At 40.4% G+C, this 26780-nt stretch overlaps 1 protein-coding gene across 5 annotated transcripts in view; it reads left to right on the top strand.

The window, feature by feature from the left end:
* Positions 1-26780, top strand: part of ATP8A2 (ATPase phospholipid transporting 8A2) — a 314861-nt gene that overhangs the window by 155859 nt on the left and 132222 nt on the right. For all 5 annotated transcript variants that reach the window (XM_052671190.1, XM_052671191.1, XM_052671189.1 and 2 more), the window contains 2 exons: positions 16186-16369; positions 20282-20392. In XM_052671190.1, coding sequence (XP_052527150.1) covers positions 16186-16369; positions 20282-20392 — 295 coding nt within the window. The remainder of the gene's footprint in view (positions 1-16185; positions 16370-20281; positions 20393-26780) is intronic.

Below are 26780 nucleotides of genomic sequence, written 5' to 3'. Positions count from 1 at the left end.
TCTGCATTAAGAACGGCTCACAGAAGAAAAGGCTTTTATGTCAAGAAGGAGAGTAAACAGTATGACTGCAGCTGCTTTGAGGTGTGCTGTTATTTCTGACCCACGTATATTTGAAAATGAGCCTGCTTGTACTTGCAATTATTCCAGTTCAGATTACATGGTTGTGAAAGGTTTCCCCCTCCCTCTTCTTTTTTTTCTTTCCTTTTAATTTTAATTCCTTTATTCTCTGTAGCAACCAGACAAATGCTACAGATGGAGAGAGAACACTCAGTGGCTCTTGAAGTGGCTTGCTCTGTTCATTGATTAGCATGCACAACTGAGTTGATTTCTTTATCTGCTGCTACATGATGTGCTGGGAATAATAATGCAGTTACAGTTGTTACTGCTAAATATTCAGAATTGCTGTATGTCATGTAGATACGACTTCCCTTGGAAACTTTCTTAAGGTGGACTTATTTGGAGAACTCAACTCTACAGAGGTTTGTCTGATCATCTGGACCTTATTCAAGCCTTGTTGAAGTCAATGGAAACATTTCTATTGATTTCAGTAATCCTTAGATTCCCAGTCCTTAGATTGGGAAATGGTTTTAAGTTGAGGTAGGGAAGATTTAGTTTGGATGTCAGGAGGAAGTTCTTTACAGAGAGAGTGGTGAGGTGCTGGAACAGGCTGCCCAGAGAGGCTGTGGATGCCCCGTCCCTGGAGGTGTTCAAGGCCAGGTTGGATGAGGCCCTGGGCAGCCTGGTCTGGTATTAAATGGGGAGGTTGGTGTCCCTGCCTGTGGTAGGGGGGTCAGAGATTCATAACCCTTGAGGTCCCTTCCAACCCTGGCCATTCTGTGATTCTGTGATCAAAATGGTTACTGTCAGCTTTTAAATGGAGTAAAAAGACCCTTAAAATGCATCTGTGGCTTACCTAATAGTAGACTTACTTGTTATGTTTTTGTAGATGCCATAAATATGCTGTTAAACATAGGAAGAGATAGACAGGAATCAAGATGTGGCTCAGATGTAAAAGGCTGGGAAGTCTTAATGTAGAAGTTAGCATTCTCCACAATGTTCATTGCACGGTGCAACAGAAAAGAGGTTTTGTTTCTCAACTTCCATTCCATTTCTTTGGTCAAATCTCTTCTTTTTCACTTTGAGTTACAAATAGGTATGACACAGAGCTGGAACCATCCTAAATGCTAATATGTATGTCCAAGTTTCACAGCAACTATTATAGAAATGAGTTTCTTGAAATCTTGAAATTAGGAGAATTAGATCTAGTTCTCAGTTTTCACATCTCTAGTGAAGGTGAGGGGAATAAATAGAAATGCCTGTTACTGCAGGGTCCAGCTTTCCCTAAAAACAGAGTTATGATCAGACATTAGGTACTAGTGAGAAAAATGTTAAATTTTGCTTGATTTGGAAACAGCTGTGTGGAGAGTAACTAAAAAAAATATATAAGGTTTTGTGAACTGACTGGTTTGGAAATGATCTTTCCCATGTGGAACTCTTACTTGCTGGATCAGAGCAATTTCTGTTAAGTCTACACTGTCTATCTGTCCAGCTTCCTCAAGAGATCTGTTTATTTCTTTTTATGGATTGGCCTTTATGGCAGACTTTTTTTCTGAAGAGCCTATGTCATAAAAATCAAGAAATTTTCTAACATCAATCCCAAAACAGTGTTAACTTCAAGTTGCCAAATCCAATGCATGTTACTGTCTGATGTATCCACTGTTAAATTTGTGCAGGTTGTTTTTTTTTTTTTAATGTTAGATTTCTGTATTTTAAATAATTTTAACACCAAGTGGATTTATTTGGAGAGAAGACAGGTGATGTTGTGACAGTGAGAAGTCTGAAGTGCTGATGGAGAAGGAAAGGCAAGGCTGGAGGGTGAAGACTGTTTATATGGAAAACTTGCTTCAGCAGCATAGGATAATGACTGCATGCAGGGGAAGAAGATGAGGTTCTGTGCTGAAGTATTTCTGCTGCAGTTCTTTGTTATATTGTGTTTCACTTGATAGCAAGGCAGCATTTCTACTGAACTTGAGAAAATTCAGGCCTCGTCTCCATGTGACAGATCCGCATGGAAACTTTTTGGGGACAACCCTTCGATAGGCAAGTCTTAGAATTGTCATTAAATTGAGACTAGAATCATAAAACAGGAGGCCTAGGCCAACTTCTTGTTCAGGACAGATCCTGTCAACCATGACTTTCTTTAGTTAAACCGTGAGAAATTCTAATGGGTACAGATAGTACAACATCTCTGGAACATCTGTTCCACTGCTCAGTATCTTCATGAAAATGAACATCCAATTTGCAGTTTTCAATCTGTGACTATTGCCCCTTGTTATGTTGTTTGACATAACGAGGGAGTTTTTGTTACATCCTGCTTTCAACTGAGACAGCGTTCATAGCATGCTGATGTTTTCATTGTTGCTGAGTGATGGGAGAATGCCCAGGCCTGGCTGGACTTCTTGGAAGGGAGGGCCGTTGCCTTTATGGCATGACTGCAAAGCCTGGGGATGGGTGGTCTGAGTTAGGCACGGGTTTATTCCATACATCATGCAGATGGCTATAAAGCTGTGAGGAGTTGCCTGGAGACTGCCACTGCTTTGAGATTGGCTGGTGTCTGTCGATGGGCAGTGAGACGTGGTGTTGGTTAGTGGTGGGCAGTTGGCTTGTTAGCTGGGCATTGATCAGTGAGTGGTGAGTAACTGCATTGTGGGTATATATTATCATTGCAGTTACCATTGCGTTTTTTGTTTCTGTTTTCCTTTTCTGTCTCAGTAAATAATTTTTATTTCAATCCGTGAGTTCTGCTTTGTTTCCCGTTCTCTCCCTCGACCCACTGAGGGGTGGGAGGAGTGAGTGAATGGCTATGTGGTGCTGAGCTGCTGCTGGATTAAATCACAACTCCACTCTGAGTAAGTTGTACTCTACTGTAGTTAAGTACTTGTTGTCTGCTCCTTCACCAGACTGCACACATCCAGGTGACACAGCCTCTTCTTATGGACTGTGTGTTTTGGACCCCTGGCCATCTTAGTCATTCTCTTACTGGACTCTTTCCAGTTTCTCTGCATCCCTTTCCAACTGGAGGCCCAAACCTAAGCCAGTTACCCATGTTATCTCGCAGATGTTGAGAGGGGTGATGGTAACTCCTAATGCATTAAATACACAACTGAGCTCATTCACAGTAAAAGTACACTTTTGGCTCATTGAAACTGCTGCTTGCCATAGCCCCAAGATTCTTTACAGCATGCCTGCTACTGAATCATTTTGCAGCCTGCACCAGTGTTTGGGGTTGTTTTGTTCCATGCGTGGAGTTTTGCTTTTCTCCTCCTTTGTGAAGTTTGTTGGCTCCAAATTTCTCAAGGTTCCTTTAAATCAAAAATCAAAGCCCTGCGATTCCTTGTCATGTAGTCCACACGTCCATATTTCAGTGTCACATGCAGACTTCTGGAGGGTATCGCTTTTGTCAGCATCTGGGCCACTGGTGATGCTGAGCAGAATAGATCCTCAGGCTGTTCTGACTATTACCAGCTGGACACTGAATGTTTGACCTTGTTCTAGTGAATTATATTTTATGCAAAAAAATAAAAAATAAAAAAAATTAGTTATGTCCTAAATACATTTAAGTGGTTGGATTTTCACTTGGGCTGTTTGCCTGTCCTGTTCCCACATGTTGGCTTGTGTGTGATATATTTGTGCTGGGGATGAGCAGTGTAAAATGAGAATAAAAAGCTCTATTTCTAAAAATTAGCAAGGAAACTACAGTACAATTAGGGCCAAATGCACTTAGAGACTAAGCAGATTCTTTTCCATGTTTTTTTTTTTTAACATCTTTAAGGTTTAGTAATATACTTTTTTTGGCATTCAATTTGTTTTTAGAGTTTTTTAATCCAAAGTGTTAGCTTTGATTTTAAGTCATGATCAAGAGTGACTGTAAGACTATTTGTAGACTAATCTTGATGTTTTTCCATTATACTCATGGGAGAGCTGCTCATGTAATATCTTTCCACTTTCATGAACTGAGTGTTTTGACACTTTCATGTTAGAGTTGCTGAGTCCTGGAATTTGCAATAGTAACCCTTGACTGTGCCTTCCACATCACTGCCAGCAAACTTGTAGCAGTGCTACTCTGATCCTATTAAAAGAATGTGAAATGCTGCAGCAAGGGTAGAGGATCTTACAGATGTATAGAAGGGGAAGTTGCTTTGCAAAACTTACTTTGAAGAACAATGTAATACCCTGAAGATGCGCATGGGCAGCCCAGCAAGACAGCCATCTTTGCAATAAGTATACAAGCTGTACTGTGGAGACTGACTGAAATTCTGTACTGAGTTGTCTTCAAAATAATAAGCACATCTGATTTTTGGAGGCTTGTGATTGGTTTCGTACCTGTTTTTTCTTCAACTCTTTCTCTCTGCCTTCTATCCCGTGTTGTGGGCTCATGTAGGAGGAGCTTGTAGAAAGTGCTATATATCTGCTGAATCCTTCAAACAGAGCTTCTCATGTTATCAGTTCTATGTTCAGTTTCTGCAACTTATCTCAAGAGATTTCCAGTGCCAGGAGTGCAGAAATGGTCATATTTAAGGGGCTCACCTTTTATCTGTGGTGGTGAGATTTTTCCCAATGCTTCCTATTTCATAGAATCATAGAATCACAAGGTTGGAAAGGACCTACAAGATCTAGTGCAACCATTCTCCTACTACCCTTGCTACCACAAGCACTAAGCCATACCTCATAGCTCCTCATCCAGACACCTCTTGAACACTGCCAGGGACGGTGGCTCCACCACCTCCCTGGGCAGCCATTCCAGTGCCTGACCACTCTCTGAGAGAAAAAGTTTCTCCTTATGTCCATCCTAAACCTCCTCTGGTACAACTTGTGGCCGTTTCCTTGGATCCTGTTTGTTGCCTGGCAGAAGAGGCAAAACCTCTCCTCATCACAGCCTCCCTTCAGGAAGCTGTAGAATGCAGTGAGGTCTCCCCTGAGCCTCCTCTTCTCCAGATTAAACCATCCCAACTCCCTCAGTCGCACCTCATAAGTCTTGTGCTCCTCACAAGACTTGTGCTCCAGACCCCTCACCAGTTTTGTTGCCCTTCTCTGGACACGCTCCAGGACCTCAACATCTTTCCTGTAGTGAGGGGCCCAAAACTGAACACAGTACTCGAGGTGCGGCCTCACCAGCGCTGAGTACAGGGGGATGATCACCTCCCTGCTCCTGCTGGCCACACCATTTCTAATGCAGGCCAGGATGCTGTGGGCCCTCTTGGCCACCTGGGCACACTGTTGGCTCATGTTCAACCACGCATCAACCAACACCCCCAGGTCCTTTTCCTCTTCATAGTCATATTTAGAAAATGAGTTACTGTTCTGAATTTTTTTCAGATGAAATAGATGAATATAACTCTGACATTCAGTAGAAAGATTTACATGCACTTGAGTTTCCAAGTCTTATCTTGTAAAAAAAATAAATAGTAAAACAGTGCTGTGCAAATTGAGAGAAGGCTAAATGCTGTGATGAAAGCCATCTTATAATTGGCAAATGAGCATGGGCTTTACCATAGCCTTTCTCTACGTAGAAAGCACTATGAGCTAGCTGACTTGCTTTTCACGGCTGCAATGAAAACAAAGCATGTATTTAACCATACTGATATACTCTGGTGTATATAGAGAATATCCTGTATAATTCACAAAACACCTTTCTTATAGAGTCTATGAATATTTCAGCACTGGGCAAGTCATCTTTTTCTTCTCACAGATGTTCTACTTTAATCTTGCTTGAATCATGAAAAGTATCCCTTCAAGTCCTAGCTATTTTCCCCTGTCTTCCCTATTTTCCACTGTATCTTTTAAAGGAGCTTTGTCATATGGTCTGTCTTGTGTACCAATTTCAGTAGCAGCCCAGGCTATGAGCATTTTAATTTAGCAATAATAAGATAGCTCTGTCTGATACTTCACTTTCGGCACTGAGAAGTTGGACTTCCTCCAATGAAACATCACTGTGGCACTAATGATCTGAAGCAGTCCAATGCTTAAAATTGCTATAGCAGGGATGCTTTACTTCTTCTGGTCAAATCTAGTATAAAAATGAATGGGCAGGAAATGTTCTGTTCCTGGTAAGGGGCTGGTACTTTGTGCTGCCTCTCAGTTGTCCAGAAGTTCACCTGAGAAGAACAGAAGTTATTAGGAAAGGATTTGTTACAATGCCCACTGAAAGTTTGCAAAGCTGCTTTCGTGTTTCCAGAAAAGCAGTTCCTTCAGGCAATATCATTCTGCCTGCTTGAAGAGATTAACTTATTAAATGCACCTATCTGCTCTCTCCTGTTCTTCTCTCCTTGTGATCTCTGTTCAGGTGCCTTGGTTTACTGTCCTTAAGTAAAAGATGTGGAGGGAGGAACAGTGTGACCTGGCATCTGTTACTTAGTGCTAACAGCAGCATTTTGTGGCTTTTTAATAAAGATGGAAAGGTTTGACATTGTGAAGATTTGGCTCCTGGTTCCATACTCCACTGGAGACTAAGTCAAGAAGCAAAATTGTTGGCCTCGTTTGGGTTTTTAATCAAAATACTTGTGCTTTTTTGATTGTCTGCACTCCTGGAGTATTCAGTCTGCACTGGTAGGACTGCTTCTGTGGTCAGAAACACGGATGAAACTAAAACTAAAAATCATATGTGCGAAAGAATATCAGCTTCAAGAGCTGAGACACATGCAGGAAATGAGAATGGCAGTTTCTTTGATGCATTTTTCTCAAAGCCCCTGAAGATTTCTTTTAATAATAGTGAGGTGGACAGCTTGAATCTTTAAAAAGAAGTGTAATTCTGCAAGCATAATGCAGAAGTCAGTGCAACTGCTAAAAAACAACGCGGTGAGTTTGCTAGGTTTTTACGCTTGTGTTAAAACATTTAGACTGTGCCCACACTGTGAAATGGCAGTGCGAAAGAGTCAGCATGGACAGTGGGCTGTGGCAGCTTGTCCTGCACAAGCGATGCACTCACACTCTGCTTGTGATGTGGGGCATCAGTTTCATGTCATCTTCTGCAGAAAAGTCCTGAGACTCTTTGAAAGCAGCTTCAAACTCATGTGCAGGGCCGCAGTATGTGCTCCATTTACCGTGCAGCCTCTTTTGTTTTGCTGTTTTGCTTTGCAGCTGCTATGCATCACTGTTTGGGTCACAAACTCCTAAGCATTTCTTGAAGCTTAAACCTGAACACTGAAACACTTCCTACGTTTTCTATATTGAAAACGTAGAAGGATGCTCAGTTTTTTGGCAAAGCAGATAGGACTGCAGGAAACTTTTCACAGTGTCGATGGAGGGAACCATGGCCTGCTGGGAGCTGGGGGTGATGGTTTCAGAGCCACTGGAGGAGCAAACTACAGTATGATGGGACAAATCCCATACGGCTGTGTCCAGCCCCCAGCATAAGGATTTATCTGCACTGGACAGCTTGTCTTTGCCAACACAGGTATGCACTGAAACTGTGTTAGAGAGGTGTGTGTACCCAATTAATGCCCAACTGACAGAGACACTATTATGAATTTTTTTCTGGTGTAAATTTGGTCATATTAATTTATATAGATTACGACTGAATACAGCAAGATCACCTTTCTACTCTAGATAACATTGCAGTGCTTTGAGTTAACCTGACTGTCCTCTAGAATATTAAGTTTATTTCCCCCTCCTTCCTTCCTTACTTCTTTCCTTATCTGTGTTACTTGGAGTGAGTCTGAGGTGTACAGGCTGTTGTTAAATATGCTTTCTTGCAGCTTGCGTTCTAGCAGAAAACAGAAAAGTTCAGTTGAACAGGACCTACGGATATCATGGATTCAACTGCCCAGCGACTGCAGAGCTAACCAGAAGTTAAAGTGCTTTGCTGAGGGCCTTGTCCAAATGTCCCCTGAGCACTGACAGGCCTGGGAGCATCAGCCACCCTTCTGGGAGCCCCTTCGTGTTTGACCACCCTCATGCATAGTGAGCATGCTTTGAATGTTTTTTCTAAGTTAATATTTAACCCACCTTTGAACAGAGTGCAGATTTAGTAGTTCACCAAGACTGAGAAGTAAAAGGGAGTTCATCCCAGTCAGACCTTAAGTGCCAATATTTTTTCTACCTAAAAGTGGCCTGTTTGCTTTTGTTTTTGATAATCTCATTGTGAACACCCTCATGCTCAACTTCCCCAACTGTTAAGAGCTTTAAACCCAGAAATTCTTTCCACTCCCCCCCCACCCCCCTAAATGTCTAGGGTTTAGGGACTCAACCCTTTTTTTCTTCTTAGAGACCAGGCTCTAGGGAAGGGTGGGAAACACCTTGGCCTCGAACCCTGTCATGAAAAGAATGTGGAGGGGGCTCACCTGCCTTCACTGGTACAACAGCATTCTGACTGCTGGGCTGTGCCGATAGTTCTCAAATGGAAAATGTCCCTTTTTTACAGATAGGCAGCACTTTCGTGGTGGTTAATGACCCCTCAGCATGACATATTGATAGTTGCAGGGTAAGATAACTTCCCTGGGACTGCCTATTTCAAGAGCCTGCCGTTCAGATCGCCTGTGCCTTTGGGAAGTAATTCCCAGTTGCAAGTCAATCTCTTATATGTGTTTTCATTTTAAATTCCAGGAGTTATTTCTTCAGAGGGGGGAGGAAAATGAGTCATACAGAGTTACTAGTGCTGCAAATGAAGAAATACACCTGTCAGTGCTTGGAACGCTGAAATAGCTAACTGTCTCCAGTCTGTTAGCTATGTCTCACTCCGTCTTCCTCCCCTGCAAGTGCTTCTTGGGTGTGAGGTTGGTCCTGCAGTGGTAGCACTGCCTGGAGCTGCTGCACTTGGCATCTTGGAGCTGCAACGCTGCCCGCGCTGTGCTCAGTGCTGCCAGGGGCTCTCATGGTGCCAGGGGCAGCGCTCAGAGGGGAACTTGTGATTCCATGTTGGCCTCTCTCCATGGCTGAAGGGCCAATTAGTGGCCACGAGTGGCCCTTGTCACCTAATTTCACCAAGTGTTACAAAATTCAGTAAGCAGCTGTGCTGTGAGACGTGGGTACTCTCTCTTTGTGCGTGTGCTGAAGGTTATGAAGGCAGAACTCGATGTGCTTCAGATTGACAGGTTTTTGCTCTGTCATTAGGAAAAGAGAGGTTTCTCTGCTGCATGTGAACTGCTCAGCCTGATTAGCATGGAAATGAAAGTGCCTTAATCAGCTTGGGGTGAGAAAAGCTCAAAATTAATTTGATACATTAGTTTCACTTTAAAAATGCATTATAACTGTTGCCACTAGCGACCATTATAGTTAAAAATGCAAAGCAGTCTTCCATTCAACTCCATGTTTGTGCTAACTCATCACTTTCCAAATGATTCATTTCCCAAAGTAGGTTTTTTTCTTGTTTTATCTTCACCCTGTATGTAAAGCAGGCTGCGAGAATGGCAATCCAGAGAAAGAGGTAGAGGGATATCAAAGGGGACAAAGATGCTGACTTGAAACTTAACCCTGCATTCGCTCTGGCACTGTACATCGTGTCATGCTGCTAAATAAGTGAATCCAGCTTATGGAGATTATTTCGTAGTCCTTGCCCTGTGGAGATCACTTCTGTGGCAATTGAGTGATGAATGGATTGTAGGGATAATGGAATGCAGGTGGGGAATTCTCTAATGATAGTAAAAAGAAAGAAACAAACAAACAAAAAAAAACCCCACCATGTATGCATTTAAAAAGAATATCCTTAATTTTGTGATGAAAAGGTAATAAATGAATTAGTGGGGTTCCTGCACCTCAGTCACACACAGAAGACGGTAATTCAGTGGCTTTGTAACTACAAAGATAACCTTGTATTTCAGATAGATAGATAGATAGGATGAGAGATAATGGCCTCAAGTTGTGCTGGGGGAAATTCAGGTTAAATATTAGGAAAAATTTCATCTCAGAGAGTGGTGAGGCAGTGGCACAGGCTTCTTAGGGAGGTGATGGAGTTGCTGTCTCTGGTGGTGTTCAAGAACCGTGTGGGTTGTAGCACTGAGGAGTGGGGTCAGTGGGCATGATGAGCTGACGGTTGGACTGGATGATCTAAAAGGTCTTTTCCAACCTTTATGATTCTGATCCTATGTTATTGAGCAGAAATTTCTATTAGACCTAAAGTAAAGCAGAAAGAACTACCTATTATTTTGAGAAGAACAGCAAAGTATTCTATGAGGATGTACATGGGTGGGGGGGAGAAGGGGGTTGATACAGAGCCTCTCTCAGCATTGGAAATCCTGTCCTGGATAACCTGAGATTCTGAGTTAACACACTGTTCAAAAAGTAGGCATGTGATCAGCGTATCAGGTTAAAAAACTGAAGTAAGACTTCTTTGTGATCACAATAAGATGCAAACAAACTCGTGGTGAGGAAAACAGGATGTAAACCTTTTTCTTTTTTTTTTTAATATTTGAAAATAATCTTCAAGTCAGTCTGATTGAGTTGTGCCAGTGAGGCAGTTTGGAGGATGACCTGCTCGGTAGCAATGGCTACAGTGTGCAGAAGTGTGCTCACAGCTGGCAAGTGTGATGAAGCTGTGGTTGTTTCTACTGAAGCTGGTAGAGCTTTGATAAGACTTTAAGTTGTCTGTGCTCAGAAGGGATGGGATCAGGAGAATAGTGTGGCAAGAGCTGGGGCGCAGTCAAGAAATGGGAATTGTAAGAAAAGGGAAGGAGGACACTGTAGATCAGTTTATTCAGCAGCAGTGGAGAGGGAGGGAGGAGGTGTTTCAACCCCCATAAAAGCTTGTGCACCTGGGCAGTATTTAACACTGCTGTAAGATCAGATGGCCTTCATTTTGTCTGATGCAGGCATCTCTGTGTGAGCTTTTCTCTTTCAGACCCTTCACAGTGCTGTAGGGAGGAAGGGGAATTTTTAAGAGGAGGGGAACTCTACCATTACATATCTAAAACAGGACATGTGGATTGCACTCCAGAAGTGCCAGTGTCTCTCCATTGACTATAAAAGTCCTGTGCAGTGATTAGCAGATAGAGATGTCTCCTTTGGAAACACTAACAGCTTTAGAGACAGCACTAAGTGAGCTGACAGGTAGTTCATAAAAAAGCACCAAAGGAATCTATCTGACTAGAGACGTAAGTGCTGTTCCAGAGCCAGTCCCTGTGAAATCTAGTTGTCAGCAGGCAGAGCACATTTGGATCACTCCGTAAATGAAAAGCACTCAGTGTAATGCTTTTTAGTCAATGTGTGTGAGTGCTTTTGTTCATTATCCTTCTGCACAGATTTCTCTATCGCTATAGGTTAGAGCAAGTTGCCTCACAGCATCACAGACGTAATTCAAAACCATCCCTTCTTTGGATGACACGTGGTTGAAATCTGCACACTGGCATGTGTCAGAAATGGATATCTAATTAAAAGCTGCTAAACATGATGTCATGGCAACATTCCTTACTTGCAGTGGTGCATTAATTTACCACGCTTCTCTTTCAGAGGATCAGTGCATATGCTTAAATGTCAATATTATTGATAGCTCTCAGCTTTTTCTGGGCTGTCTCCCTTCTCCGCCTATACTGAAGATGAGGTCACTGAGCATTTTTAGGTAATAGTGCATTTTATGATAGACCAGGGTAAAATCATGTTCAGTGTCATGAAGGTAGGCTCTTGAGAGCCTCTTGTGTTGCATTAATGAAGCATTTCAAGGAAGCAGAATATCAAATTAATGTTTCGTGTTGAAGACATTGATGTCTGTGTTAAATCCTGTTACAGCATGGAAGCAGGAGGACGTAGTACTTGAAACAGCTTCCTTCTGTCTTCCTTATTCTTTCACAAATTAAGTTTAAGCGATGGTAAGAATATTTTAAAAGAATATATTTCATTGAATTAGGGGTGGGAGACATATGCAGTTTGCAACAGAACTGCTCCAGTCTCCTTGGTCTGAAAAAACACAATGCATAAAGGGAGAGTAGAGCGTAGATAACCAGCATCAAGCTGTGCCTTGCTTGGGTGTGGAGGGGTCTGTGGGGCTGCTGGCCCTGCAAGCACAGGAGGGAGATGACCTTGTAATGCAATTTTATTATAAGGTCATCTCTTATAAATTACCTGATCTTGTTCTATATTGATCATGTCTTTCTTATATACTGTTGACTTCAGCAGGACTTCATCTTCAATTGGTCCTTCAGACTTGAATGCGATAAACAAAAGCCCATTGGTACTAAAATATTGCACTTATATTTCCCATCTGTGGTTTCTCTGTACACTTTGAGGCATTTGCTAAGATGCAGCTATAGCTTAAGGGCTTTTGTAAATGGCACTTCTCACAGTTGCTCTTACATACCTATAACTATCCAGTAAGTGCAGATATGCAGAGACTGAGTTAAGAAGCTCTTTCTCACTTCCCATCAGCAGCAGTATCGTGTGGAGCATGGAGCTGACCTGTGTGACAGAGGGCTGGTTGTGCTGACTGGGTCCTTCCCATTGCATTTGTAGCTGTATGGACTTTGGGAATAAGAGAAATACATCCCTTGATAGATTGCAAAAAGTGGAGTAATAGAATTAAAGATTAAATGGAATTAATGAATTTAAAGCAGGTGCAGTACATTAAAAAATTTAGTTAAAACTCTCCTGTATTACTTTGCTTGTTAAAATAGATATTTAGTGCTTTCTTTTTACTTGTCAGTTTTTAGAAATATTGTTTCTAAACAAAATATTTTATGTTTACTTTTGAAAATATTATTACTTTACTTTTTTTGATTTATCTTTCATTGATAGGAATTGATGAGCTTCTTTGATTGTCCCTGAAGTACTCCTGGTTTAAAAAAAATATAGATCTTGAAAATTCTTAACCCTTGCTAGAATTCTCTTTTTAAAGAACTAAAGCAAAGCTGAGCAAACCTTCTGGCAAAATGCTGAGTAGATTTTTTTTTCTGAAGAGGCTAGAAAATATATCGGGTAAGATGTTTGCTCACAGAGGCAGGGAGGCAGTGGCACAGTGTTGGTTTTAAAGCTGCTGAGAGCTCCTCTGCAGAAGTCAGGAAAGCCACCTCCAGTGTGCTCTGTGGGCACCAGTGTTATCGCTGCTCTCTGTGGTACAGGAGCGCTTAACTTGAAAACTTGAATTTCACATTCTTGCACAGTTCCCTTATGGATTTAAGTGACACGAGGTTAACTAGTTCCATATCTTTCTGAGGGCCCCAGGTTCTGGGCTGTGCTTCTCCCCCAGCTCCTTCCCAAGGCACAATGCTTTGTGTCCTCATTGCTTTCACCGGTCCCACAGCGGGGGAAGTAATGTGACATCAAGGTGTCTGCCATCTCACTTGGGATGCAAACTGCTTTCTGTAGTAATCTGTTAAAGATATGACCAAGCAGGTTTGAGACTGAGGAGAACCTTCCATTTTCCATACCAACTGTTACCTTTTCAAGAGCACGCTCACAAGTGTGCTTTCCTGCTCCTGTAAGCGTGGTATCTGAACTCTGACTTCTTTTCCCAGCAACATGCTTAAAAGAGAGAACTGGTCTAGGCTAAGTTGATTATCTTCGTTTTGAAAGTAGAGACAATAAAAATAATTTATGCATAAATATTCACAGTAAATGCCTTTGAGTTTCACTTCAGATACACTGTGAGACATTGCTGGATGGCTGGGTAATGCATGAGTAAACAGAAGATTGTGATGCAGCTGATGTTTTGCTCATATCTTAATTCTTATTTGGGTATATATGAAGGCAAGGCTTACATCCCGATATTGCTGCCGTAAGCTCTGCAGTGAAAGACAGGGATGTTCCACCAAAAGGATAATTACCAATAGTTGCATGTTGCTGCAATTTTTTTCTCCAAAGTAGTTGGCTCTTTCCTTGCGCTTTTTTACTTTGAACTTACTTATTTGTCCAAGAATCTTTGTGAACTTGGCTTTTCCTCCTCCTCTTCCATGATACCACCTGAGGGAAGCTTCAGGTTAATCGTGTCCTGCGCTATAATCTTCCTCTTATTCATGTAGGCTGCCTATCAAATGTGGGAAATGAACTGCAGCTCTGATCATCTGGCTAAAGGGGATTAATGTCATCCAGGGCAGCACTGGTACCAAACAGATTACCAGGAGCAGAAGGGGCCTGGGAGCAGAAAGTGAGTTGGGAGGGGTGTAAACCCCCGAGGAAATGAGCAGCCATCTCGGTTCACAACTTTTGTAGTTATACTTTGTGCAGCAAAGCACGTTCCCAGGAGGGTGACGGTGTACTTGATATAGAGGGGAGCGAACCAAGAAGATTCTTGTTAGCACGAGTTCAATTAAAATAAATGACTGCAATCAGGTAACTCTTTGTGCTAAAGTCTTATTTTAGATTTCATCTTAAACACTTTTGGTGTTTAAAGCATGTTTCTAGTTTTTACTATGGCTCATTTAGTTGTCTTTTTTACTTGGTATATTGAAGTTGTTAGTCTTTAACTGGGTGTTACCTAACTGTGATTGTAGAGCTTCGTTTGATGTAGAGGGTAAAAAGCATGCTGTGTATGCATTAGGTAACAGTTCACATATTTATTTATATGTGGGCATTCAGTTTGTTTGACAATTAATGAGTGTTTCTGTCACCTTACAACTGAAAACTAAATGAATGCAAACTGGCCTTATTCTTGTTCGGAGAAGAGAAGGCTCAGGGGAGATGCAGCTATAGCTTAATATATATATATAGAGAGAGAGCTTATTGCTCTCTACAACTGCCTGAAAAGAGGCTGTGGTGAGGTGGGGGTTGGCCTCTCGTCCTGGGTAACAGTGATAGGATGAGAGGGAATGGGCTCAGGTTGCACCAGGGGAGGTTCAGGTTGGATATTAGGAAATATCTCAGAAAGAGTGGTGAGGCATTGGAATGGGCTGCCCAGGAAGGTGGTGGAGTCACAGTCCTTGGAGGAGTTTAAGGAAAGGGGAGATGTTGTACATAGGGACATGGTTTGGTGGCAGTAGTGGTGGTAGGTGGCCAGTTGGACTTGGTGATCTTAGGGCTCCTTTCCACCTTAATGATTCTGTGATTCTGTGAAAGCTGTGCAAGTTGCTCTCAAGGGATCTGGACTCTGAAAAAAATGCTGCATGAAAAGCCTCCGTTTTCCCAATTCCCCAGGCTCTCCATTCTCTCCCATTTTCACAGTAAAGCTTTCAGGTATCAGTTACATTCATTTTGTTCAATGCTATGTGGGGTGACTTGAGATGTGGAAAGTTATGTCTAAGGCATTATTTGAGGGAATAAAAAATAATTTGGAATTTTAACTGAAACTGATGGGGAAAGGGATTAAAGTTGTTTGTACAGATGGGCTTAGAATGGAAATATTTAATCTACATGTAGGTATTTCCAGAATACCTCATATGATTTGGTAACCTGATCCACATTTTTCATAGAAAAAAACGCATTTCGGATGTCTCATCTAATTTAGTGACCTAGTCCTGCTTATTTTTCCACTTCCCTGGTTTAGGCACCATTGAATTCCATGAATTTTTATCGAACTGAAACTGATATAAAAATAAGAGAAGGGTCACATTAATGTGACTGCTGAAAATCCCCATGAGAGTAATACCTGGTAGTAGTCAGGTGTTTGATGGTTTGTTTTTGTATTCAGTTGGTTTTTGAATTGGAATTAACATCATCACTGAAGCCTGTATTGCACCAGCTAGGAGGACATATGGAAAATCTATGGGAAATCAGAGAGAAAGCTTTTTTTTTTTTTTTTTTTGATACAAAGTGAGTAGTCAGGGCAAAAAAGTGGGTTTGCAAGAGGGAAAATAAGCTGAAAAAAGGAATAAGGTAAGCCTACAGCATCTTTTCTCAGTGACTGAAAACACTTCAGATGGATTTATTTATGGTCTTCCTTCTTTTGAATGGAGGTGCTCTACTGATCTGTAAGCTGTGGGTGCCGGAAAGGAAAATCCCTTCTCCAGTGTTCCCACTATGATGCCATTGATTTACACCAAAGTGCCTCTGGTGGCACTGGGGGATGGAAGAAAAGCTTGAAAATTTCATGTCTGCTAGGTCTTATTTTAATCTTTACTTTCTCATATTTTATGCAAATGCAAAATTATTTTTAAAGCTGCTTTCTCTTTCTAAATGGTTTGGCACAGGTTCTGAAGCTTAGTTGTTAAATAAGGAAACTTTCCAGCAACTACCCTTTGATTATTTCTAAATGTAGGTGACAGCTGTCCTTTTGGAAAAGGCACGTAACTCAGCATGTGAGAAACTGACACATTTTTGTTTCCTTTTCAGAGTATCTCCTCTACAGAAGTCTGAAATAGTAGACATGGTAAAGAAACACGTGCATGCCATAACACTTGCCATTGGGGATGGTGCCAACGACGTGGGAATGATCCAGACCGCTCATGTTGGAGTAGGGATCAGTGGCAATGAGGGCATGCAGGCAACCAATTGCTCGGATTATGCCATTGCACAGGTCAGAGGCAAAATAGTCCAATTGCCAAGTCCTATGTCAGAGACCCCACTATGTTGCCATGTAGTGCTCGATGTCTTCTCTTAGCCTTAGATCTAAGAGAATCTCAGATCATTTCCTTTTTCAAGGCAGTATCTAAAACAATACCTGTGATACGGTTTTGGAATCCATTGTTTTGATTTCTGTGCTCTTCATAGCAAAGCTCTGTCTTCCCTGGAAGCTTCAGTTTCCTTCTGCTGGCCGTGCAATGGCTTGGCTCTTCAATAATCAGAGAAAGGCACTTTGTGATGCTTAAGCTGACATGCTTTAAGTGCAACTTATCTCTCGTGAAAGTCCTTCTCCCTTACTATGAACAGGCATTACAAACAGGTGTGTAAGAGTGTGACTGTTTGGAAATTCTTATTTTGAGGTCATGTTCTCCTTTTATATTCCTTCCACCCCCGTGACATATCCAAGAATTGCTCATAGTCCTGAAGAGTTGGGCAGTGTTTTCATTTGAGGTATGTTATTTTGAACACGATTTGGGTGAGTGCTCCCAAACAGTCCTATGAAATTCAACCCTGATTACTTAAGCTAAAGAGGAAAGTAGAAGAACTTTTTTTGTTTAATTGAAGGAACTGAACTGTAGGATTATATAAAGCTAAGTAAGGAAGGAGGTACTTCAGTAGACAGACATTTTCTGAATACTGTTTACAGTTCAGGTTCCTTGTGGTGTTTTTGAGACTGATCACAGGGCAAGAATGAATGAGAGCTGGCAAGAAGCAGAGATGATCCACTGACACTTAAGTAATCTCTGTGCATCAGCTGCTGTTCCCACCTGCTGGAGTATAGCAGATTTGTTCTACCAAATGACACGAAATGTTACTTTTTTCTGGTAGTTTCAGTAGAAGGTGAGGTTTTAAAAAGGTATAATAATAATGATATTATTTAGACAGATAACTGTTTAATGTGCCAACTGTGCTGTGAAGCCAAGTGGCATCCTTGTATTGCTGCTGTATAGCCTTTTGTGGTCAGATGAAGCACCATGCATTCCAGGTTTGAATAACTAAGATCTTCTGAATTTATTAAGAAAATTTCAAGCTGTTTCACCAATGGCTTTTTCCATAATAAACAGTGTATAAAATTATAGAAACTGCCATAGGAATAGTCTTTGGTATCTTAACTTAACTTAACTGAATTAACTTAATTGAATGCTCATTACCTACATTTCCTCAGAACACTGATTGCTTCTATTTTAATAAGTAAGCATAAGCAGTGAGAGTTTTGTCCATGAAGGGGCAAATAGCAAGTCCTACACAAAGCTTGATTTCTTTTGCGTTGGTAGCAGCAACATTAAATCTTAAATCTTCACGTTCACATGTTGCTTCTAAATTATCAAAAGGAAAACCAATGTCTTTAGACTTAATGTTAAAATTAGGGAAATTGGTTGTTTTTGCTTTAAATTCCAGGCAGGGAGTTAATGACAATAGCAACGAATCTTCTTAGTTCCATGTGAAACAGAAGCTGGTCATGCGAGCACAGAGTTTAAACTTTCAAAAAATTAGTGAAATACTATGGAACTGTATTTTTTTGATTATGTAAGAAAGGTTTATGTTAGAAAAGATGTCAAAGAATCCCTCTTACAGAGGACCAGTAGTGTGCGGTAATGTTTCAAAAAAATGTTCAAAAGAAAAACTTGATCTCTGTGGGGTGTATTTCTTTCAGTGAAGACATACAACTCCCACTGAAGTGTTACTGTGTGTGCATGCCTTGAAGGCAGAGCATGTTCTTATTGAGTAATTTAAAACGACTGCTCTAATGTAGCATCTCATGTTCAAATGAGATTTCAAATACAGTGGTGCCAGAAGTAGGCACTTATGGAAGTGAAAGTCTCAATGTAAACTCATTCAGGATTCCAGGGGGAATTAAAGCATAAACCAAACAAAAATAAAAAGGCAACTTATGTCTGACTCTGCTCCAAATAACTTCCACAGGTACAGGGAGCATCTGCTGGAATCATCCTTTCCCCTTTAAATGATCTTGCACCAGTGATCCATGTTTAGAGAATTCCCAAACCAAACGACCTAACTGCTAGAGAGACTTAGAGAGCAGTAGAATTTAAAAACTTTTTCCCCAGTAAAAAGCTTCATCATGTTAATCCTGAGAGCTTCTGGTGTCTGGAGAACTTCACCTTTTCTGAACTAGAGCAACTTCTTCCTTAGACAAGTGTTCATATCTCTGTTAAAAACCCATGCATGTAGCAGTGCCCAAACAAATGCAGTATCTCAGAAGGGCTCTATCACCCATGGTCACTTGAGTGTGCCAGTAGTTGTGCATTTACATCGTTCCGGAGATCAGCATCAAAAATTTAATGCCTTGCTACATCTTAATAGTACTTCTTATCACTGCAAACAGGCTTGGAATGGTTATATTTAGGTCACTAATGTCTCTCACTGTGCAATGGAGTGGATTCATCTTTGTGACAACAGAGGTTAAAGAGCAGTTAATGGTAGGATTTGTCCAATCTGGAGTTGCAGAAGGAGCCACATCTGAGAGTCACTCTTCAGATTCAGCAGAGAGGGAATATTTTAGGGTGCATCCAACTCTCTGTTCTCTGCAGGAGGTGTTGGGGGCCACTTGTCAGGATGTGATGGGGATCTTCCCATCATTGCTGATGATTTGTCATGTAGTTTTGAGGAATAAAGCTACAAAAATGCCACAGATTAACTGAGGCAGTAGGCGACTCATATATTACCTGCTCCCTTCTGAATGTCCTACTTTCAGTCCTGATTCTGGCTGAACCACGAAGCTTCTTTCACTTTTATTTTCTCTCCTCCTTTCTTGCTGGCATATCCTAAAAAATCCACGTTGCTGACGTGTGTCAGAAAGGTTGTTCTTAGAGGATTTGTGGTTCAGTGATTTCTGTGCTGTAAATCATGGGAGCAGAGTTCTCTCATGACAGTTCTAATTCATTACTGCAGATTTCAAAGTCTCAAGTAAGTTTTTGAAATGACTGAGCTGGAATCTACTTTTAAGAAGTCAGTCTTTACTATCAAGTTTCTCCATTGAAAAGGAAGCAAAGCAAGTAGTGTTCTTGCCTTTATGTCCAAAAACCCTTCAGGTTCACACGTGCTGAACTGTGAATGAAGTTCCCAGTTTGATCACTCTATAGCTGGACAAAAGAGGAGAGCTGAAGCCATTAAAAAAGTTCACTGACAAAGCCAAGATATTACCCATTTCTAAGCTGCATTGGTAGACTACTTCTATATTTAAAAAAAAACAAAAACAACAACAAACCATATGTGGTTTCCACTAGCGTTGCTAGGTATCCATTTTTACAATCCCTACATTCATTTACTTCTCTTTTTGGGCTCCTTCTTGATATAGAGCATCTAAAATGTCTTATAACATGATTGCATACATTTAGTGGGCTGGTAATGTAAGTGTTCATGCTTTATAAAAGATTGCATGCATCTCCTTTCTTCTTGTTTACATTTTATTTCAACTCACAACAGTTCTAGTGATGAGATTATTAATTTTGCACAGAAAAAAGAGATGTTCCTGAGCATTGTAAGCCCTGAAACAGAGAAATCTTTGACCATGTAATTAAGAGTTTACGTTTATTTTTAATCTACAAGGCAAATGTTAGCCTTGTCAGATTTCACTACCAGGGTAGTGGGACTAATTGAAGGCTTTGTGATGCTTAAAGACAACATACTTTGTGTTTCTTAGATTTTGTTGTCAGGAAAGACTTTCAGTAAATATTAAGTGTTAGGGCATACATTTTATATATGTGTGCTGCTGAAATATTCAGATATTGCACTTCAGCAGTTTTCATAGCTGATCTGAGGCTTTTTTGATGTGGGAGAATTCACTCTAATTTTTTTTTATTAAGCAGTTCTTCATATGCGTATAAACTTGTTTTCTCTGTTTCAGTTTTCCTACTTGGAGAAGCTGTTGTTGGTCCATGGAGCTTGGAGTTACAATCGAGTTACCAAGTGCATTCTCTACTGCTTCTACAAGAATGTGGTTTTGTATATTATTGAGGTAGGAGTAACAAAAGGGATGGGCTCTAAAGGTACTTACTCCTCAATTATTTTTTTTTTCTAAAAGGAAAAACTGAAATGAGTTGGCTTTGGTTATTTAAAAGAACAGGCATTTTTTTCTGTTGCCCATTTACAAACTGTTGTGTTGCCTTGTAGTACCAGTGAAATTATAAAATTAAGCAGGTCATTCGATTTAGTATCAAACTGCTTGTATTTTGTAAAATTCACTGCCTGAAGAAGTCAAATAACCAAACTGGGTTTTGAAGAAGGTTGAATAATACTATGAAATCAACACACTGTGTCTTAGATAGGAGCGTGATCTCATGCTTCAGTCTAAATTTAAGAAGGTCCAGGAAGGGATCTTTGTTATTGTTCCTAGTTGCCTATTCAGATACAAGAGGAATTTGAACTCAGTGGGTTGGTCGCTTGGTCTGAAAAAGCGAATTCTATATTTTTTGTGGAATTTTTGTTTCGTATTTCCATATGTGTACATGTTCATTTCTCTATGTCTACAATTAAGCAGTCATGATTGAGGTTAATAGTTAGAAAATTAGAACACTTATAACTAGGCAACCAGCCTAATATTTTAGCAGATGGTAAGTAATGTTTTACCATTCTGTGAATCATATTGTGATCAGTGTGTGAATATCCAGCTCCCTCAGGGTCAGTCATCTTTTATGCATGGTGTTAGGCTGTTAGAGTGCAGATATTCTAACTCATGTAATTTTTCCTCTGTTAACTGTTTCTGAATTAGCTTTAACCTTGTTTTTTAAAATTTCAGTGTAGATTAAAGCATGCTGCCAAAATAATGACAGTGTATTGTTGTGGTGGGTGAGCACAGGATGGTTGTCAGATATACAATAGTTTTAGATTTGTAAAATAATGCAAGAAGTCCGTTTTTCTATATTGTGAGAATCCAGTCCTTGTTTGTATTCCACTTCTTTAGCCTGTTTTTCTGCCAGACTTAAATCTTCATTCCTCCTGAAATCTCACAAGTGTGTTCTTGTCCTACTGAGGAGGCCACTTTCACAGTCTGAGGCAATTTTATCATATTTATAATTAAGATTTTATTTTATTTATGCTTCGCTTTCTGAAATGGTCCTTAATTTGATTTTGGCTGATCACAAGTTATGCTTTTTAGTAGTGGCTTTTAAGCGTTATTGGAGATGAGAGTGATATTCGTTATTGTGAAGGAGAAATACAAAGTACTTGTCTAGAGGGGCTTTTACTGTGTCCTGTGGAAAATAGTATTTTCCTGAATTGTTCAGGGAATGCTTAGTAGCTTCATGATTGTCATTTTTCTTCTAAAATTCTTTTCTCATTTGGAAAAGTGTTTTTGAAAATCCTGCTTCTCAAATACTACATTTGCTGCTGAACTTTCAGCGGAGAGCTAAATTACATTCTGCCCTGTGAGAAGCTGGGCAAGAGGTTGAAGAGAGGTGAAAGCCTCTGGGACTTCCAACCTGAGGTAGCTTAATCATCTCTCTGTGGGGAGGCATTTTATTAGATGTTGCTATATGATGCATAAAATGCAAGTCTGCTCTGAGGATGTAAGGTCAGATGTTCCTGCTCTGTGCTGTCTTAGACTGTATTCAGTTCTTCTGTATGCTGTGCTGAGGGACGTGAGCTTTTGGCTCTACTGACTTTCCTGAGTAAGAGTGGGAATCAGTTTCTTCCAATACTGCAGAAGTGCAGCTGGCTTCAGACCCATGCCTTGCTAACTCCTCTGTGTGTACAAGTTGGGAGCAAGTTTAGGCTTATGGGAGATGGAGCAAAAGAAAGATGAAATCTCTACACCCACAGTGGTGGGAAGAGCTCAGTTTGTAGTTTCTATGGTGAGTTTCTTTCCTTAGCGTCTTTGAGAAACTTTGCCTCCAAAACCAAATATAACTAGCCAAACTGACTGCAAACTGAAGAGACCCCAGTTTGGGAATGCTGCAGGTCTGAGGGGGATGAAAGAAGAGGCCTCTAATTCTCTTTTTAGCTTTACCTTTAAGAAAGCTGAGTTATTTTGTATTTCTGCCGTGAGGCTCTGAAGCACTGATCAATTTGTGATATGAAAGAAGCTCCTCAAGGGAATCCATTCTTCAGCTTGAGATAACAGTGCTTCGGTGCCCAGTGCTACTGCCCTGCTGCTAGTGCATGTTTTATGTTCCTGATTGCTCCCCAGTACTCTGGACAAGCTCAGTATTTACCCGAACTTCCTGCTTGGATGTGTGATGTACAGGGAATATTCTTTTAGCATTATAATGAGATGGGGATTTGGACTTGCACTACATTCTAACTTGATCTTCTAAAGGATTGCAGAGTAAATATTTATAAAGTTGAATCAAAAAGCACATCGGTCAATATGACAGACTGTCAGTTATACCTTTGTTACTGTGTCTGCTTTATTTCAATGAAGCTTTAACACCTGAGGAATAACAGTAATAAGACTTATGTAAATGAACTTTGCAGCAATGATGCACTGGGGCTTCATCATAACTTTTTTATCCTGAGACTTTGTAAGTGTCATAGAGAGAAATGGTACTCAGACTTCAGCACACGGAATATCTGGACACAGAAGTTGGAGAGGCATGTGTAAAAGAATAAATTAAACTTGAGTTAATTAACCAGTGACAAGCACTTGAGAATACCATGAGAATACCTCCTTTCTTGACATCTCAAGTTTGGTGTACTAGCAGTTAGAAGTGCTACACTTAGAAGTGCATCTTGATACCAAACACTCTCATACCACGAGAACCTAAACTGTGGCAACTGATTTTGTGATTTTCCCTTTAGTTTCTGGGAAAAGTGGTAGTTAAAATAAAGAGTTTGGGATTTGGTGGAAAGTGTGTTCAAGTAACTGTGATCATGGGCTTCACTGTTCAGTGATGCTCCCGGGTTGAAGCTGACTTTTACCTTCCTGCAGTGGCTGATCCTTGTAGAAGACGCTTGGGTCCTGTAAACTGTGTTTGATTTCAGCTGCCTTACCAATGACTAACATGTATCTGCATAGGGATTTCACACAGCTAGAGAGCTAATAACGGAAGACAGGCCTCATGGCCTGAGTATTACAGAGAAAATGAAAGAAATATTGCATTTTCTCTGGTTTAAAATGAGATCTTCCTACTTTTGACTTTAAAAAAGAACTAAAGGTGAATTTTGAATCTTTTGAAGTAGTTAACAGTCAGATTGGAGAATTTGGTCTAGCATAACATCTGGAAACTTGGTATTGCCTTACTCCTTGTGATCTAATTTCTCTTCTCCTTTGCTTTTCTTCATTAGTGTACTCCAACTGACACTCTGACTTTGCTTTTAAAAAGTATAAAACTCAATAATACAAATCTAAACAAGAAAACAGGTCCTGGAAACCAAAATTCTTTAGTTGTGATTTCTTGTTCATGCTGGATGTCTTGGATATGATGATTACAGGGGTGCTGTCCTCACCCTCAGAAATTAATCTATTTAGAAAGTTACTAAGATGACTACAGGGGTAAAATGTCAATACGAAGCCCTCTTTTTAGTTTCCTTATATTGCTAGAGCAGTATGCACTAAAAACTGTTGGATTACCTTAAACAGAAGATCAGCTGCAAGGTTATGGCTTTTTAGGACTTGACAGACAAATACCTGTGCATCATTACATAGCACCATCTCATAGAATTACTTCTGTAGCTGGCTTTAAACTGAGTAGTAAAACAAAAGATCTGTTTCACATCTGCTGAGCAGATATATTTCACTGGAGATGATATAAAATTATCCTGATGACATCAAAACTTTGAAATATAGCTGATTTTGAATGTAAAAGAATACAGGAATGTTGCTTTCATATCATGCTTGGAGGAGTAGAAATACAGTAAGATCAAAGGTGATATCAGTAATAGCAGGTAAGAGTGCAAGGCATTTGGGAATGGTTCTGGGGAAGCAGTAGCATGGAAAATATCTTGTGTGATGCTCAACTAGAACAGAAGCAGAAGTGAATGGAAAGAGCGGGGGAGTGTATAGCACGCGTAACTTGCAGCTGCATTATTTTCTCCTCTGCCTTAAGTATCCAGAGATAATTGTAAGCCTGGATCTGAACACCATTTCTTTATGCAGGTTGAGAGTGAAAGCCTTAACCTACACCAGAGCAGTGTTAAACAAGATAAACCATAGAATCATCATATCTTAGAATCATAGAATGACCTGGGTTGAAAAGGACCACAATGATCATCGAGTTTCAGCCCCCTGCTGCGTGCAGGGTCACCAACCACCAGGCCAGGCTGCCCAGAGCCACATCCAGCCTGGAACATCTAAACATACTAAAGGACAAAATGATAGGATTATTGTCCCTAATTTAGAGCTGTTTTCAAATCTTATTAAATTCCGAGTAAACACAATGCTTTGATAGGCAAACGTTTAAAAAAGCAGGAATGTCACAAGTGCAACACAGTCTGACTGTGATGAATGTGAAGGGCTCCTGTGTTCTTGGTGGTCTCCACTCAGACTTGCTGATAGCACAAGCCATGAAAGTGCACATGAAATGTTCCTACATGAGATCTTTTCTTCTTGATGTGTGAGACTTGTTTTTCTTTTTTTATGCTCTCCTGTCAAACAGATTTGTTTAAAAATGCAGAAAGTAGGCATGGGAGTTCTTTCTTGTCCTGTTACCAAAACGGCATGCAGAAATTGGTCTATCTGACATGATACTAAAAAGCATGCAGCTCTGAATGTGTGCTTATTCCCTGATATATACGATCAGACTTGTACTTAAATCACCATGCCTTCTGTTTCCAATCGGCTGTGCATCTCTGAGGTATAACTAGACAACAGAAAACCTGAAGCCTGGGGATTGTTGGAGTAAGTTGAGGACTGGAGTGCAATAACTGTTGTCATAAAAAGCAACTTTGTAAAAAGATAACAGAACAATATTTTTCCCCCAGTGTTAGGCTAAGATTGAGAACATCTGGCTGTAAAATTCCTGAGCAGGGGTAACAGTAATACAGGCAACTAGTTGTCTTGTCATGCTTACAGATTCAAATTATTCAGTCACATGTTGAAATACTATGGTAGGTACTTGATGCTCCTTACTTCTTTGTGCTTACACTAGCTTGGTCCAGTAGACTTATAGCAATTCTGTATCATGAAACAAAGCAGAAATGTGTGCCATTTCTGTTTGTGTAGCGACCTGAAAATTCATCTTTTTGACTTCTCATCATACCCCTGGTCACTAGATTACTATGGACAGGTCTTTCAGATGCATAAAAGGTGGGATTCAGCATCCTGAAGGTAGGTTGCAGGTGCTTAGGAGAAAACCTCTGTAATGTCCATTGAGTTGGCATTTATGGGTTGCTCAGTGGTTGCAGGGAGCAGTGTAGGACTGTCAGATGAGCTACAAGATCTCCACCTATCTGGAACGGAAGCATTACTGTGTTAGCATGTATAGATAGCTAGGCAACTAAACCCTAGCAGAAAGAGAGGTCTCTTTTTGTTCTTCTCGTTCTTTTGATTTTTGAAGCCTTAAATAAATAAATAAATAACAGGAATCCAAATCTTCCAACTTGAGCAATGGCAGTCAGTTTAAGAGATGCAGAAAACTTGTGGAAGTTGTGGGAAGTGCAAGGGTAGGCACAATGTGAGAAGCAATATATGTGTATGATACTCAGCACTGTCCCTCTTCATAATTTTAAGAAAAACTAGCCTTATATGCTCATTTTTTTCTTGCACTGTTTCAGACTTAACATACAGCTTTAATGCACAGAAGCAGAAAACCTAGGGCAACACAGGACATTACCCCCTTTCCACGCCCAAAAGGACTCATCATAGGCCCCAATTCAATAAAGCATTCTTTAGTAACAGTAGTTCCAGAAAGCAGATCTTGGAAATAGCCTGCCAAACTTGTAGAAATATCATAAAATACAGTTGGAACCTAATCCAGAATTATGCAAATATACATGTGTTTATTTTTCTGTTTAAAAATACATCCTAATTCCTTCTTGGTTGTTCTACAGCTCATAGTTTATACTGCTGCCGTTGACAGTTTATTCCCTATTTCAACCCCCCGTTGTGTGAAGAAGTTGTCAGAATTGCTTATAGGCTGGTCTCATCAACTTTAATCCACGATTGACTTCTTGGATTTTGGATTCCTAATTGAGTATGTTAATCCCAAGAGTTTCCAAGGAATCAGTCACAAAGATAAATCGATGCTAATTTTCCTTTCTTTTTTAGTAATATATACTGCACAGAGAATCATTACAGAGCAGTCGATCTTTATTGAAAACAAAATTGACTTAACTAATAAATGGCTGGTTTAGAATTTTCTTTCAAACATACCCAAAAGTGATTGAATCAGTATTCTAGCATTAACCTTTTTTTTTTTTTTTTAAGAGCACTGCCTTGGCTGCACCTCATAAGCAACAGATCTTGTATG

Source organism: Tympanuchus pallidicinctus, unplaced genomic scaffold (genome assembly GCF_026119805.1).
Source record: "Tympanuchus pallidicinctus isolate F22 unplaced genomic scaffold, pur_lepc_1.0 scaffold11, whole genome shotgun sequence".
In the NCBI taxonomy this organism is placed as follows: Eukaryota; Metazoa; Chordata; class Aves; order Galliformes; family Phasianidae; genus Tympanuchus; species Tympanuchus pallidicinctus.
The sequence above is the reverse complement of the archived record's forward strand: the minus strand, read 5'-3'. Positions and strand labels throughout refer to the sequence as shown.